This window comes from Denticeps clupeoides, chromosome 3 (genome assembly GCF_900700375.1).
Source record: "Denticeps clupeoides chromosome 3, fDenClu1.1, whole genome shotgun sequence".
In the NCBI taxonomy this organism is placed as follows: domain Eukaryota; kingdom Metazoa; phylum Chordata; class Actinopteri; order Clupeiformes; family Denticipitidae; genus Denticeps; species Denticeps clupeoides.
The window spans coordinates 3297301-3315397 of record NC_041709.1 but is presented as its reverse complement, the minus strand read 5'-3'; the positions used below and the strand labels follow the sequence as shown (position 1 = coordinate 3315397).

Below are 18097 nucleotides of genomic sequence, written 5' to 3'. Positions count from 1 at the left end.
GAAGCCAGGAAGCTGCTTTGATACCACACATCCAGGAGAGAAATCAAGCCCCTACACTGGCGGTTTTCACTTTTTGGTACTCGAGGTATTGACTTCATGCTTTTGTGCCTGGGATTAATGTCCTCCGGAGTTAGTTTTTTTTTTCAGCAGACTGCAGGTTTCCTTTATGTTGTATGTTGAATCATCAATTCTTCTTTTCTTCTGGATCAAGATGACTTTTACCAAATCTTTTTTTTAACACCTTAACACAACCATTTCATGAATTTATTCCATGTTTTATTACATAAATAAAAAACAGTTACTGCCTAATAATGAAGTGGTGTCCTTTATGGTATAAAGGATATTGCTGCTTTGTGATAATACTGTCAAAGTGAGCAAAAAAAAAAACTAAATATGTGTGAACAGATCCTGTGAATACTGAGAGTCCACCGAGTTACGGTTCACTGAGGCTGTAATTGGTGAATGTAAGCTACTCTGGATGACAGCATCACCCAAACTGAATGAATATGAGCAATGATTGTGTTCTTGAAGAAGTCATCTTCTTCACAAAACATATTCTGCTCTTTGTTCACACTGCTGTCCTATTAAATTCATTATATGACTGTATTAATTATTTGGACAGGTTGATCCACCAAGGCTGTAGGTTCATTCACAGCCTGTGCCTTTCATGCATAAGAAGAATTCTTTGATTTAAATAATGGCATAAATAATGCCCAATGCTCAATGTCTTATTTAGCTCAGGTAAAATAGGGCCTTCTGTGTTCTTATGCGCTTACTGTGCTCACCAATGTTTGCTTGCATTTTTTCTGAAGACTCAAGGCAGATCGATGACAAAAGCAGCAGTGACTCAGTTATTTCTGAACTTCTTCATGGACATGAATTACCCAGATTTGAACTAAAGTCTGCTTTTTGCAATCCATACCTTTATTTATTTTTAGTCAGTCTTTCCAGCTTGCAAAGAAGAAGCAGCAGTATGGTGTTGATCCATTCATTCATTTCATTTACAGCATTTATAAGACGCCCTTATCCAGAGCGACTTACAATCAGTAGTTACAGGGACAGTCCCCCCTGGAACAACTTAGGTTTAAGTGTCTTGTAGTAAGTGGGATTTGAACCTGGGTCTTCTGGTTCATAGGCGAGTGTGTTACCCACTTTATGTGTATTAAAAGTGGAACATGTTTTTTCCTGTTTTTATGCCATCTCACAGGTCAGAATTGAATCCCATATTATTTACCTCTAAAATTCTCCAAGAAATTTACAAAAAAGCTTTTATTAGATGAACAACTGAGAGCACCACTGAGAAACACTGAGGAAAAAGTCCACAGAAAAGTGACCGTTCTTCATATGATTTCAAAGTTGCAAACTTTGAATGACGTTAATAAGTAAAGAATAAATGAAATAAATAAATAAGACAGGAAATGGAAGACACTGCTGCTACACATTTGACACTCAGATTTTGGGATAAGGTCAAGGAAATATCATGCCTACTAGCCTGACTTAGAGCTCTGTGAGTAGCTGTGTTTTAAAACTTGAACTAAACTCCACTTAAACTGCTGGCTGATCCCATCGCAGAGTTCTTAATGTGCCAGTTCACTGTTGAGATCTGGTTCTGAACTGATCCATGGGGCTGGTTCCCCACTAGTGCTGTTTTCGTCAACGAGCCAAGATGAGATGTAAATGTGATGATAACAAAATATATCATATAAAATTGTTGACAATATAGTGTATATCATTATACATTACTAGTACACTTTATTTTTGATGAGACGTTATTTCCTCTTGTTTAATCCTCTTTTTATTATGCAGTATCTCTGTTTCTTGCATTTCCCATCCTGTCACACATATGATGTCACTTCCTCATTTCCTGTTTGCACATTATTTAGATTTCAGAATGCTTGTGGTGGGACATATATGGTAGAGGGTTAGCAGATGGCTGGGAGAAAAAGACAACGTGACCTGTGGACGCACTTCCTTTACAACGACGTGGAAAAGAAAACAGAATGTGGGGTTGAAAAACACAGGGAGAAGTGCGGCCTTGAGTTCCTGAGGCGGTGATTCTCAATTATTTTCTGCTATTTTCAGTTTTTTTTTTTTTTACTATTTCAGAGTGATTCTGTATCTGCATGTTTACAGACCTGTTACGCAGAAAGAAACGTGTCTGCTTATTCCCAGTGCATTACATCTTTTCTGTGTTCTCTTAAGTGATTTGGCTCTATTCTGTCTCATGGTAGGGTAGTGCATTACATCAAAAGGCCAGGAGCACGGCAGGATGAGAAGCAGGTGATCCTCATGATACAATACGCGCACAGAGTGAACTAAGCAGGGTTTTGCATGAGCCGTGGGTGATACATATCTTATATTTCACACGTGAACAGGGAGTCTGTGAATCATTTATGGGATAGAAATTGAATTCATGTTCTCAGCTGATGGCCATGACAGTCACCACACATGAAAAACGAGAACTTGCGAGAACTGATAGATTTCAGCAGAAGGAGTTCAGCTGGTGCTATCGGTCTGCCCCGCGGTCTCTCGGCTTTGGCGGCAAGCTGACTTGTGCCGCAGTGGCGCGAGTGGCTCTTTTCTGTCACGGTGAGGGTGATTTCTTTAATGAATCATTGCCCCCAGGTGGAGTCGCTGCTGGTGTTTGGGGAGCTCAGCAGGGCATGTGACCTTTCGGTTGCCGAGGTCCCCCCTGTGCACTTCTGAGGCCCCGGAGCCTCTACTTTAAATGTTCCTGTCTGATCCTGCAACCAGAGCGGAGCTCTGATGAGTGCATTTAAAATGACAGCTCTCTGAAGCAAGCGAGTCGAGCTCTTCGCCATGCCGGCGGCACCGGGACACAGGCAACGAGGAACTGAGCGACCTGATGTCCTGCTGTGTACAGCTCTTCATCTTCAGCTTTTCCTGCAGTCAGATGGAGCTAAATGCATCATTTCCATGCAGTCATCACCATTCCTTGCCTTTAATCACGATCTCAGTGTAGACAGGTTAACGTGTAGAACACTGGACAGCAGATGTCAGATATTTAAATTACTTTATTCTTGATTTAATCAAAATCTTTACAAAACATGTTTTTTTTTCTTCTTCTGACAATAATTTACTCAATAATTGCTGTATTTTGCATTTGGACCAGGCCTCCACAAAAACCGCAGTTGATCTGAGTACAGAAAAAAACAAACAAACAAACAAACAAACAAACAAAAACATCAACAAACCAAACAAAAGGATCAAACAATGTAGCGGATATTTACATCCCACGTCAAACAAACCCCTCTGTCTGACAGCGGCGAGGGGGGATACATTTCGTCAACTGAACAGCAAGTAGAAGAGCAGGTTGGGGGTGACGGCAAGGAGGAGAAACTGCTGATAAGATCAATGACAAAGAAGATAATATTGCTTACTATAATGTCCCAAAATAAGTGTCTGGGGAAGAGGAGGATTCCCATACCTGTCCACACAGGGTCAATGTCAAACGATGCAAATAGGGTGATTTGCATACGAAAGGCTTCTACTTTACAAATGTGCTTATGAGGCAACAAGGTCACAATATATGAGTTTGGTTTTGACATCATATTTGTTTTACAAGGACAGCTGAAAACCGTCAACCGTCCTGAAATATATCACATCGGGAATTAGCTTGGTTTCTGATTAATGGAATGCTGAGTGTGAAAATGCTGATATGGTTAAAAAAAACAAGAAAGGTACTGGAAATGAGGCCTAGGTGCAAAAATAATTTGAGGCAAAAAAAATAAAAAAAACTTGTGTAAAAACGTCTACAGAATATTACAAAACAGCAGCAAATTCAAGAGAACAATTTGCAGAAATGCCGTATTTCAGAAAGCACTGCGTTAAGGAAATATGACAACGGGCAGGATTCCTGTGGCGTGGATTGTAGGTGGTACCACCCACAGATGGGGAAGTGTGCTCTGTGTGCGCTCTAACACTGTTCCCAGAGTGTACCCACACTTGCAATGTGAGTCAAACAGCTGAAGGCTCCGGGAGTGATGCTTTTCCGCTAAAAACAATGCGGGAATCCTGACACGTGCGGACCCTTTCCACTGCCATATCTCCGACAAAGCTGGCCTTTTTTTATTCGCTTGTTGCTTGCATGCTATATGTTTTGCATTTGAGTTATGAGAACCTTAGACTATTTTTACATTGTAGAACAAAACAAAATCTTGAAAATTACAAAATGCGAGATGGTTTAATGTGTTAAAGAAGTAAACAAAAGCATAACATTTCATATTTTAGGCTCTTCAATTCAGTGAACTTTTGCTTTAAAACAGCATTTCAAATTCAACATTTCTTTCACTTGACTTTAATGAGCATCTCATGAATCTGGTCGAGATAATGATACACTGAAGAATTTGATTCATGTTTCCTATATTAAGACCCTTCAAAGTAGCCTTTGTTGTAGTCTCTATGTTTTCCATAGAGTAGATGTGTCTAAACCTTTGACTAGCACTGGTTGTACTTTATATGAAATGAGGACAAAATATTCAATATTGCACGTAAAAGAAGACACAAAATAACACATTACCTGGTTCTTTGTCTCAAGATAGACAAAGAACCACAGAAAGAAGCGCAAAGCGGTGCTCTTTTTGATTTCAAGAGTATTTGGCTCAATGCAAAAGGAACTGGGTACATGCAAATGGGTTCATCTGCTTTTCTTTACCGATGATTTGAGGACCCAGGGGTCAGTTCGCCTCTGTGGGACAACCAGGAGCTGCAGGGAGTGTTAAAACAGGACACAGGTAGGAGGAGCTGGAACACAAACCTCATGAGAGCACCAGATGTGGCCCTTCCCTCCAGAGGGAGTGCAGTGCAGAGGACGCGCCACGTCCTCCCTAGCAACGTGCAGGCGGGGAGATAAGGGAGAGATGTGTTTACGGGCGCTATGAGGGGCTAAAGATATAGGCAGGTGTTGCACATGTGATTGGGAATGCACAGCGCAGCCATCCATGTGGCCAATAAACTTGATTCCATTTTTTTTTGTTCTCTGCTCTGGTTTCTTGCTTTAGCCTCTAGAGATTTGCATTTAGCCATTCCTCTGAGCATAAACACAGGAATATAAAAGGTTTCCTCGCAATAGCCGAGCCCTTTAATTCCCCCCTTTAAGCAAAAATGTGTTCCCAACAGGGATTTCAGCCCAAACATGGGGGTAAAAAAGAACAAAACTGAAAACAAACAGAAGGGAAGAAAGAAAGCCTGTTGGCAGTGCCTGGATAACTGACCCATCCCAGAAGTTCAGTGAATATGTGATTTATCCGTTTCTGCATTCTGCACGGAATGCTGTCTTCTGCACTCCCACACTTCTGCCCATTACAAAGCAATTTAGATTGGAAATATCTTACAGGAGCAAGACATGGCAGCACAACAGCTATTATCTCTCTAACATATCACTACACTTGATTATGGATTTGCACAAAAGGGGAAAACAAGTCACAGTTCCTGTCTCGGACACTGTTTTGCACGAGGGAAGATGCAAAGGAAAACCTATCCATTTTAAAATACTTCTTGGTTTCCTTGAGGACACTTGGGACATGGATAAGGAGGGCGGGGTGAAGAACAGCTTGCTTGGTGCATTCTGCGGGGATCAAAGTGTTTGAAAAACGCATGCTTGTGCTTCTAGGGATTCAAAATTAAACACACAAAAGCCTTTCATAAAGACACACTTCTGATTCAGCAGAGAGTCGAGTTTCAAAGCTGTCTCTGTGGCATCTAGTGTTAGCATGGCGCAGTATGGAATGCCAAGTGTTTCAAAAAAAAAAAAAAAAAAAGGCAAGCCCAAACATACTTCCCTCATAAAAAAGCTAATCAAACAAATAGAAACCAAGAAACACAGTGCTTTAACACTAGTCAGCCTTTGGTGCCGTCTTGAGTACTGCCTCTTGCTCCGTATGACAGGAATAGACTCTAGAGCAGTGTTTCCCAACCCTGGTCCCGGAGGAACATCTGCCAGGACGTTTTGGTTCCAACCCACACATCTTCACAATCTGCCTCACTCATTACTAGGCCATTAAGTAACTAATTAAGCCTAATTAAGGTAGGGCTGGAGTGAAGACATGGTGGGAAAGGAGATGTTCCTCCAGGACCAGGGTTGCGACACGCTGCTCTAGAGTACAGTGATCAGAAATAATTGTCAAAAGAAGTGGTGAGCCACAACTACATAAATAGTGCAATCAGCGACACAAAAAAGAAGAACAATGTATGCCTTCTTCTTTTTGTGTTAGTAGTTTGTGGTCAATGTGATATTTCGACATAACCTAGCAAAGATGTGTAAAAAAGAGCCTCTTATCCAGGTAGGTGTCATCATTACGTGGGTTTTAAAATGCTTAAGTATATTTGATTTGTACATTCGACAAAAGACTGCTGTAAGAGAGCAATTTAGACTTTTGTGAATGCACACATTAAATAATAAAAAAAAAGAACTCTCCAGTGTTCTTCAGTCCTGCCATGCAAACCAATCCTGTGATAGAAATATATACAGAACTCTTGTAAATCAGATTAATCAAACGATGTTTTTCTGCTGGTTACTGCATAGTAAAGAGTCATAAACACAGAGCATGTAATTGTAAAGAGTTGATTTTTAAAACACTTGGTATTCCACATAAAATTTCAAACCATCACAAAATAAATACAGTCTTGGAAAAACCCCTCTTACTGCTAGTTGACTTTCTGAGGAAGGAGTGAAAGTTGCAAACATTACCAAAATCCATTTTAATAAAGCTTTCAGCATCACATTTAGAATTGATTTTAGCATGCAGTGGAACAGATTGGAATTATTAAGTTTGCCTCAAGTACAGACTATCAGTAGGGAAGCAGTGTGTATATAGCAAATGACTGAAGGCTCGGGGAGAATGACAAGTTAATTATTTGCTCATACTATGGGTCTGTGAATTTTAACATTTAACAGAGGGAAACGTGTGGTTTTTATTTCTTAAAGGTACACCGCTCTTTCAAGGCCCATTAATGTTGACATGATGCAATTTATCACCAGAACACTGTGTACAGAGGTCTAGACAATTCACTTGACAAACTGAATCATTCGTAGATGTCTAATCAAATTTTCTTATTACAAATACTCCACCGCATAGCGTTTTTTTTTTTTTTTAACTCCTGCTTTATGGGTTGTTAATGATGCCAGCTGGTTTGTGTTACATTTTCTCTTCCATGCTTCATTTGCCATATTGGTACTTTTGAATGAAACAGTTTCAACATCCATACCAGTCTATGGCAGGTGTTATGAAATGCTGCACTGCATTTACAATGATTCCTGAATGGGCTAAAATCACCACTTACAGAAAAGTGTTCTCATTTCACAGATGCCCAACACACAACGGCCACATGTGGGGACAATATCACAGATTTATCATAACCCGGTGCGTGTGTATATGTGAAATGGCATATTGCTGAACATCCCAGAATGACAGCACATGCCAAATATCATTTTGTGACTCCCAGAATGGCTTCCCAACAGAACCCACAACATTGCATGATGGATAACAACAGAAAGAATGGGACGATTAGAACACTCCCCGGATCTGAACAGTCAGAGCACGCCTCAGGCAAAACCATAAATAGCCATGATTGAAATAATAACAAGAAAAACTATGATGGCAAAATCTTTCCTGAAGGTTCTCTGATCCCACTGATTCCATGCATCCCGTTATCCATACTTCAGGTTGGAACCGCCATTGCGAGGGGCTTGGAATACGACTATGCATGGTGTGTTGAGTGATGGAGTGAGTGAATAGAAAAATATTGACTTTCTTCTCTTAACAAGGATTTTGTGGAACTCAACCCCCCTCTGAGAGTTGTCCTTGCCAGTTAGGCTTCTCAGCGACTAAGGCCCACCTTCTGGTCACAAGACATTTGTGTTACAGAAGGAGCAGAAAGACATACTGTTTGTTTTTATTCTCTCTCTTTTAAAGATTTCCTATTTACAAGATAAACATGTCCCGGTGGATTTGTTAATAATTAGAGTCAGGAAACACAGAGTTCGTCTTTTGCTTGCCTCAAAAAATGTGTCACTTCCACTTCCACTCCAGAGTGCGCCCAGCTCCTGTAACTACTTCCTTTCCCATGAAGCTTTGCGGCGTGCCTCGGAGCGCTGTCTCTGCCCATTCCTACATCAGGCCATTTGTGCCAGTTAAGCAGTAGCATAGCTGGGGCATTGGCCTTTAATCCAAAAGACAATTGACATTGGTGTTCCGTTAACGGTTTGGAGTTGCTGTAGTTGATCCAACTTAAAAAAAAAAAAAAAGAAAATCGTAACAAAAAAAAGATTAAACAAAAAACAGTCTTGCACTCTAGTCATCAGTGATGTCCTGTCCACCGTGTCCACATTCATCATGTGAGGTCCATACACTCAGGCACACTGGGTGAAGAGAAGTGTGTTTTCCGGATTCCCACGGTAATTCACTGAAGAATCCATTGACCAATCTTGCTCTCGCTGGACGCGCCCATTCCTGCGGCTTTGGACAACACAACAGTCTCTCTGGGGTCCGACTGACCAGTTTACATGTACAGACCAGATACTCACACCGGGCGCCTCAAACTTACTGGCAGGAGATCAATCCCAAAAATTCCCTTTAGGGACAAAATGCAGTAAATGTGAAATTTAGCTATGGTAAACTGTCACAGAATACAGGTTTCAAATCAACAACCCCTGGACAAGACATTTTAAAGATCATGTTGCAAGGATGCGTTCGGCATGTGTTTTAGAGTCATTTACCTCCAATTTATGTTCAATTTCAAGCCCTCCTGACAATGATATTAAATGTGGCAGAGAGTCTAAAGCTCATTTCTCAGCTACCGACACGTAAATTAGGATTTTAATTAGAAATCATTTTGAACCTTAAAATGCCTGCCTGTCCATGTGCATTTTGAATTAAATGTTAGCGTAAACTCTAAGCTCACAATCTGCCTGCGAAGTAACTCCATTCAGGTATTAGAGTTAAAAAAAAACAAAAAAACATTTAAAACAACACTTGATCTTTGGTACATGTACAAACCAGTTTAATTATGACACAATGTCTTTCACATTTTGACCAAAAAAAAGAGAAAGAATAGGAAAAACAAAAGTAATGACAAAAACTGCTTTACTCAGACTGAAATGATCACGTCTGGGCAGATCACCCATTTTAATCAAATAATGACAGCTTCCATGACCACTGACTGGCAATTTTAATGAAAATAACAGCGAGGAGCATTTGGAGCTTCTCATCTCTCTCTGCTGAGAGACTTTTTTTGCACTTTCCCATCCATCAGAAACCTTGTTTATTGCCATTCTATTGAATTCTCCCGACACCATGGGGAAAGTTGCCTTTATCCTGCCTCCAGTGCAATGTGGGAATCAAATGGTAACCAAATGTTTTTTTTGTTGTTTTTTTTTCTGATGCTTGTAAGAGAAATTAAATCACAGGTAAAATGTCAGCCAGGCCTCCGTTTAGGGTCGCTTATCAGGTGCACTGTGCCCACCGTCTTTAGGCCGAGTTTCTTTTCTGTGTTTTGTAAAGGATGTTTTTCCTACGCAGTAGAGACCGCATTAAAAGTAGCCCCTTCAGAACCGACAGTCCGACAGTGGTAGACTCAAGTCGAGGGCCTGCGGTCTCCTCCCCAGCACTTCTCACCTTACCAGCTTTCTCAGAGCTGGGCCCCCGTTAGCGTCCAAAGGTGAGGGTGGAGGTGGTGCGCTCCGTGTTGGGGTAAGGCATGCTGGGCCCCTCGCCGGGAGCCCTGTGGGGCGGCGGCGAACGCGGCACGGGGCCGATGGTGGGCACGGCGGGAAGGGCCACGGTCTGGATGGTGCTGCGCTCCCGCGGCCCCATGTCCTCCAGCACCTCCAGGCTCTGCGGGGGTCCCTCGTAGCCCATGTTGAGCCTCATGGGCTGGTGGGCCTGACAGTAGTCCACTATGGGCTGCTCGTACCGGTAGAACGTCAGGGTGCTCATCTGGTGTGGGACCTGGACAGAGAAAAGGGGAGAACAGAAAAAAAAAACAACCACGTTACTTCATACAGGTTCCTCCAAGCTCACTTGTAATAATTTCCCTCTCCAGAAATGACCTGTACTGCTTGTCTCTCTTAACGGTCTCATTGTCACTCCATAAAGTGTCCTACTGAGTGTATATTCTGCCTCAACGCACCTCTGGGGAGTGTGTTCATGTGTTCAACAGAGCGACAGAAGTAACAGCTTCATACTCATACAGAGCCAACCGTCTGGCTCAAAGCGCGGTGTGTGCTGGGCCCTTAACTGACTCATCCTGTGTGTCTGCCCTGGACACACACACACACACACAGACACACAGCTTGCTTTTTTTCACCATTTCCATGTGTACGTGACAGGAACAAATATGCCTTCGTGCTTTGTGATGCATAAGAAAAAAAAAAAAAAAAAAGCCACTAGTGTCACGGCAAGGAGCATTTGTCACATCTGGTGCAATGTCAGGTCTTGTATTTGCCGCCTTCTCCACTCACCCGGCGAAGCCCGGCACTGCACTCGGGCCTCGCCCCCTTTAATGGGGGCCAATTAGCAGAGGAAGCGCTGTGCGCGGAGGCCTTTTAGCCTGACGGCACGTCGTCACGGATTACGCTGGCACGCGCAGATAGAGCAGCTCTGAAGAGATGACAGGCCACCAGATTCTACAAAGGCGCACATGACAGAAAACAAAACAACAAACACCAGGCTCCGTCTTGTTTCTCTCGGCACAAATGACGAGGCGTCTTCTTCTTCTTTTTTTTATTGAAGCAACCATTGTAGCAGAGATTAAGGCGGAGACGAGGGTGTGAGTAGCCCTACTTGAGTACAATCATCATGTTGGTGCGTTGCCACGCTTGTGCACTACATCCTGAGCACACCTAAAAAATGAAATGGCTGCCTCCTCATTTATACTTGAGATTATGCATGGCTGCATTCAGGAGCAAAGCAAGTCAGTGCAAACAAGTAAACAGCAACGAGCATGATGTGAACTCTGACCTCTTTAACAGGTGAAATACATCAACCCCCCCTCTCATCCAGTCACCCACCAGCACGATGCAAAAATACCTGCCCACCTCCACCCCTTTCTCAAATGGACTCCATTAAGATGGCCTTCCTCATTACATTATGGGCACTCAGTGGATTAATGCCATCGCCCTTCCCTGCTGTACACACACACACGTGCACACACACACACACACACACACACACACTCAGTATTCAACCACCCCCCCACAACACTGCTCGACTTCCGCCGCCGTCCCTTGAGGCGTTTCCCACAGATTAATTATCAGATATTAACTCCTTGCCGTTTCAGTGGGTTCTGTTGCAGCAATGTGGCATAAATCTGACCCGTGAGTGTGAGTGTGTGTGCTGGGTGCTAACACACACCTTTAAGGCTATAAGGCACCATGAAGTTTCTGCAGTTATCCACCTCTCATCTCAGCACTTTTTTTTTTTATGGAATTGAATGGACTGCTGGAGGAACTTGGCTGTAATGGAATTAGGTGTAAATCTCACACTGGTGCGCTCAGTGTGATGAACCCCTTAATTGGCTTACACTCGTCTTCTGTCTGTGTGTATAGAGGGGCTGGGGCCGGTGCCAGTGATTGATATTATACTTGTCAAAGGGCCGTGTGAGAGATTTCTCTGTCTCTTTCTCTCACACACACTTGGATATTGGCTCATGTTGCTAAAGGTGCATAAAAAGCAATAATTGTCCTTTTCGTTGCTCAATTGATATAAAAATTAAAACAATATATAAAAAATGGAAATATAAAGTGCACTCAGCTACAAGCCTGCTTAATGTCATAATAATAAAAATTGGATGGACAGATCACAAATATAATAATGAATGCTTGGCATTTATAATAATATAATTCTTAGTTAAAGAAACATTTGTGGAGATAGTCACATTCATTATTTGTGCTGTAAGGCTATTGGTTGCATTAAAGGTAGTAAAATTCAAATTTGTTAGTGAAGTTCCTTTCCAATCACACGGCTAGTATTGCAATATGAACAATTTATGCAAAATAATAAGGGAAAAAAGAGCTATGTCTGCTTGCTTCTATTGAAATTTCCTGTAATAAATTTCTTAGATTCTTAGACCTCTTCTACTTCAAACCTAAAGAACAATTATGTAGGGTAAAATGTAAAATGGAAAGTCAAATAAAAAATCTATTATAATGGGCCCATTATAATGGGAGATTGTTAATTGTTTTAACAATATCATTTTCTTTACTCTTTAATTTTTCAGACAGTAAAATTACCATTAGTAGCAGTAGTGGCAGTAGTATTAGCATGAGCATTACCAGCAGCAGAAGACGTGTTCTGCAGTGGAACGCCAGGGGCAAAGACAATGCAAATGACTCCCTCACCCTCAGGGTACTTTTACTATTGAAGGACAGCGCAGTCTGGAGCCACGCAGCAGCCGATTAGCATTTTTACTTCTGGTGAGTGGCACAACATATTAATGTGGCCAATGCTGTGCTGTGCAAATGCAGATGTACAGATTTCTGGGATTAACTATTTAAGGAAACCATGACAAACTGAGTTAATTCATGCATGTTAATTGCACAGTATTTTGTCTTATGTGGGATGCTGGATGGTTTTGCCACTGCTGTGAGCAGTATATTTTACCCTAAACATGCTCAATTGTGTGTGATTGAGTTTGTGCAGCGGCATGTGTGCTTATTGGGGAAAAAAAACAGTGACGTGAACAAATGGCACAGATGATGCACTCAGGTCATCAGATGCTTTCAGTGGAATAAAACATGTCTGAGGGCAAGTTCATCCAAACTTAGAATTATTAAGCTACTGTTACATGCAGTTGAAATCCTCCAGATGGATACTTCAGCATTTCATATTGCATGAAAGCTAAATAGACAGACAGATACATCCAGCCATTCCCTGTAAAATGCATTTGTCAAATTTAAATTGTTCATAAAGTAAATGTCATATAAAGATGGTTGAGGCACCTGTTACATCTTTTAATTTGCTTATAAAGCACAAGAGGGATATTTTGGAAGTCTTTTGTAACATGTAGTACATTGGATGAGTTCAAGAAAGTCAGAATCACTAGTTTGCCAGTCAGAGTTTGGTTTGTTCATGGACATAAACAGGTTTTCTCATGCAGTTTGAATCTGGAGGAGGGACATGAGGGGGGATCTTGCATTGAGTTTTACCAGTTGGGTGGTTCTATATTTGATATTTTGGGAAAGAAAAGCAAGGACAAGCCAAATTTTCATACTTCTCAGATTCAGCAGTTTTTTATGTGTTTGGGTTCATTTTTAGATTTTTTTTTCTGGACTGAAATATTTAGGTATCTGGAAAAGCACCTCTTTGAACACATGACATTGGTGGGCATTGGATGCATACAGAGATAGCAACTCATCTCAATCAACTCCTCTAATATTAATGCTTTTAGATGGAAATCATCACACAAAAGGTCGTTTAGATTATGCTCTTCAAGATACAGACAACTAGCAAGCAGTTATTTCTTTCTAGAAATCCTTTATTTTTCTCAACAAACTTCCGAGCTGACTCATGACAGCATTCCCTGCACTCAAAGGTATAAGACCCCCACCTTCAGACTTATTCATAGAACAGAAAAATGAAAAGATTCAGTGTTATGTCACCATAACTTCCACATTTTATGTCAGACAGCAGTATTCCCAAATGTCCCATTATCACCCAGCAACCACAGTGACCACACAGGAACCCCTCCATTTTTGCACATGCAGACTACACGTAATGTTTTTAAATGAATCTTGATTTATATTTTATTTTACAGAAGGCCAGAGGGACATCAGTCACCAGTCAAATAATCCAATCGATTAAAAGACACAAGGCAGAGAAAACCCACACATGGCAAATGTCGCTGGGACTCCTGTCATACATTTTTCATTTTCTGGAGTGTTCTCAAAATCATTTCCAGCATTCAAGTGCTTATGGAATAATTCACTCCGAAGCTGTGAGATCATCATGCATGAGAATGTGGGTGTCGGCGCAGTTTGAGCTCCAACCACACACAATCGCACCATTTCCTACAGATGGGACATCGGCAGGCTTAAAATGGCTGCCGCTGCCGTTCTCCATGTCTCTTTAACATGCTTAAGTGTCTCTGAGTCATTACCAACCTCTGAAGAAAAGTCAAAAGGCTTTTTGGCTCCGTGGCGAAAGACCTTTCCAGCTTTAATCAGGGGAAACTGGGGCGCTGGGGGTGGGGAGGAGCGAACCTAAACTAAAAGGTGTGAGTAATCAGACATGGCTGTATGACCCGTGTGCAGATCAGATTCCCTCTCCCCTTCTCTCTTTTCATTTCACGGTTATTTTTAAACGACTCAGGTTTAATTGTGAACAACATGGATGATAAAATGGCTGTAATGATGCTCTCTTAAAGCAATCGATCTCAAGCCTCGCTCCGAAACTTCCAGCCTGTGCTTTAGTATGTTGTAAAAGAGAAAAAGTGGCTTTGCCCGTATTTGTTTCTCTCACTCTCTTAAATCAGTGGTTCCCAACTTGGGGTCCCCCCCAGGAGGGCTGCCATAGATCGTAAGGTATCTATAAATGAATAACATCTAAATGAATGATCATTAAATTAATAAACAATAACACACCTAAAAGGATGATCAAAACTCTGTATAATCCAGTAGGCTATATAAACTAGAGCTGTAAATCTTGGCATGGGTGGGTTCGTACTCAATTTCTATCTTGGGTCGTCGCAGTCTATAGTACCTATCCTTACCATATGATTCGCTGCTAGTAAGAACCAGAAGACCCAGGTTCAAATCCCACTTACTACCATTGTGTCCCTGAGCAAGACACTTAAGTTGCTCCAGCGGGGACTGTCCCTGTAACTACTGATTGTAAGTCGCTCTGGATAAGGGCATCTGATAAATGCTGTAAATGTAAATGTGAATGCATATCATATCAAAAAAATAAAAGCTGCTGGCCGTTTAAATTGCGTTTTTATGATAGAAATAGAAGGTTGCCAGGGATGGTTCAGTGCACCACATGCCAACTCAACATCTCCCGTAACCGAGAGAAGGTGATGTGACCTCATGCATAGCAGAGGCCGTGGAAGGCATGGGGAAAAAAAAAACCTCATGCACACAGTTTTTCTAGCAGGACATCAGCTTGGATTTTCTCAAACCTCATAAGCACCTGGACAAGCCGATTCAAGATCTCTTTCTACCAATCAATCATAAGCATATACATCACTGTACATTTATAAAATATGATTCATTTATTGGAGTTATCCAGTTGTTCTGTTATTGGCTCATATGTTTTTCAAACCAAGCAAAGTACATAGAATGCAGAACATAAATAATTTGCATAAATATATTTGCATGAATGACATTATAGCTTTCAAAAGTCTTAGAATGGAACATACAATGGAAAACAAGCCTGCATGACTCCTTGCTGTTAAAAATAATCTGGAACATCACAGCAAAAACACACATTTTCCAATGTACTTCCCGTCTACAGACAATCTGAGTAACAATGGGGGGGGGATCTCTTGCATCATGTCTGTCATGACTCATTTCTCATAGGAGTGAAGCTTCGGCACAAAATTACACCACTGCCACCATGCTTAATGGCGTTTCCCAAACGAGAAGCACTGCAAAACTCTAAATTTAGCCGGTAGCATTGCGGTCAAAAAGGAGCAAAGTTCTGGTCTCATCAGGCGGTGGAATCTTTCTGCTGCACATTCTCAAAGTCTCCCACACGCCTTCTGGCAAACTCCAGCTGAGATTTAAATACGATGTTTTCAACAATGGCTGTCTTTTCGCACGCCTCCTCATGAAGCCCAGCTTTGTGAATTGCTTGACCTGCTATGCTTCCATCTAGTGCTTCCCATTTCATCTTTAAACCCGTGGTAGTAGCCTAGTGGGTAACACACTCGCCTATGAACCAGAAGACCCGGGTTCGAATCCCACTTACTACCATTGTGTCCCTGAGCAAGACACTTAACCCTAAATTGCTCACGGGACTGTGGGGTGTTCTCCGTGTCTCGGAAATCGCTAAATTGCTCCAGGGAGACTGTCCCTGTAACTACTGATTGTAAGTCGCTCTGGATAAGGGCGTCTGATAAATGCTGTAAATGTAAATGTAAGCTCCTTTTGTTTCCGAAACAGCCCAGTCATGGAGGCCGTTTCTAAGCAAGGCCTGTTTCGTGGTTTATTCACTGGGCCACTCTATCCTTTTTCTTTTTTTAAAAGATGGGTTTGAGGATGAACTAAGGGGTGCTCAGTGCACCTGGATTCTCTCTCAGTAGGCAGTATGTTGTGCCGTTGAACTAATCCTTCCTCACTAGTGCTGCTAGTTTCTAATGGACCCCGTTTGGCTTTGAGTTTTGAAAAAAAAAATATATATATATATATATTACATTTTATATGTTCTACAATGTAAGCCAAAAAGAGCTCAAAATTGGGCACAGTAAAATATCTCAAAGAGCTGGATTTATGTTATATGATAATCATTAAGAAACACTTGCACTGTAAGTGCTATCAGTGAATTATGTCAAGGTGTCTTATATCAATACTTTAGGTACTGCAAAATTTTTTAGGGGAACTTTTGTGCTGAGTCATGCATAGTAGAAAAAAAAATGAATCAGTGAATGACTGCATAGACAGGACAGAAGGGACTGTCAAATAAACAAATAAAACGTTATAAAACAGATTGCATTTTATAGTCACTATATAACGCCCCCCCCCCCCCCCCCCCCCTCCATTCCCCCAATCAACCCATTTTCATTTGCAGATTACAACGTGTAAAAAATGGGGCAGCCTGAAGAGCTCCCTGCAATTAGACTCTAGTATGCCGTGCGTGTCTCGCTGCGTGATTACATTAGTCTGGAGGTGTGGAGGTACGCGCACTGCGCAAGTTCACTTTTTGTGTGTGTGCCTCTGTGCAAGTGTGTGTCTGCGTGCATTTGAGTGCGCACGGTTGCTTGGGCGTTCTTGTGAATAAGTGCCTGAACCACTAATCTAAATTAAAGAGATAACAACAACTTATTTGGTGGTAATTATGATAGATTGCTGAGTGCAAAATTAATGAGGGGGATATGTTTTCATCTGCAGAAATAATTAACCATGAGGCAAGAATATTGTTGGGGGAAACAGAAAAAAAAAAGAAAAAACGTGCAGGTCGTGGCAAATGATCCCTAAAGGGAGGAATTTGCATATAGCGAATACATGCAAATTGGTGAGATGAATTGACGAAAGGCATTTACTTGCGAAGCTATGTTATCATAAGACATCTCCAAACAGCATTCAATTTAGAGAATGTGGGCTCAAAGACTCACACAGGGATGTCCCTGAACCAGACATGGCTATAATAATAATTACTGTCTTACCATTAATAGCTTTGGTTGGATTGTTTTGTACCAATAAACTAAATGCATTTTTGTGAAATTGCAGCGCTAAACCGACACTGCTCAACATGCACACCTTAAAAATCTCACAGCTTGCAAACAAACAACGCCGCCTTTGGCGTAATTCACAATGAATGTGTAGAACGATAGAACAACTAAGCAACTCTGCTCAACTGCTCTTTAAAAAGAAATGAGCAAAGTATCATGAACATGGTTTAAGACTTTAAACAGGTCCCATGGGTGTTCTTCCCCCTTGGCTAATGTACAGGACTGGGGAGGTTTGACTGTTAAAGCAGAATATGCAGAACACACTGCAAGGGAGTATATTTCTATCTTTGAGTGCTTGAGCCAATTGGCCTTGTTTTGTGATCTAAGGAGGTAGAGTTTTAGAAACTCTAATGTAGTTGTCCCTTTACAGGTGGTCCTTTGGGTGCGACGGACATCGTTTTTTTTAGAACTGATTAAACCTTTTGGATGAGAGTTGAAATGTCATCAAGAACTCAAGACTACCACAACCTACACATATCACACAGAGTTAAATTGCAAGGAGATCAGCAGACATGTAAAGTCAGAGTGTCAATATTTCAATTAATTGCATCCATCCATCCATCCATTCATCCATCTACTTTCTAAATCTGATTATCCCAGTTAATGGATGTGGGTGAGTGGAGGCCTATCCCAGCATTCTTTGCCCTTGGACAAACTCCCAACCACACACATACTCACTATGACCAAAAAT

The 18097-nt window shown here is 41.5% G+C and overlaps 1 protein-coding gene across 4 annotated transcripts in view; it reads right to left on the bottom strand.

Annotated features, from left to right (window-relative positions):
* Nucleotides 1-7902: 7902 nt before the first annotated feature.
* The window catches only part of LOC114787069 (leucine-rich repeat transmembrane neuronal protein 4), a 75352-nt gene continuing 65157 nt past the window's right edge, over nt 7903-18097 (bottom strand). For all 4 annotated transcript variants that reach the window (XM_028974818.1, XM_028974816.1, XM_028974819.1 and 1 more), the window contains one exon: nt 7903-9968. In XM_028974818.1, coding sequence (XP_028830651.1) covers nt 9666-9968 — 303 coding nt within the window. In that variant the 3' untranslated portion in view covers nt 7903-9665. The remainder of the gene's footprint in view (nt 9969-18097) is intronic.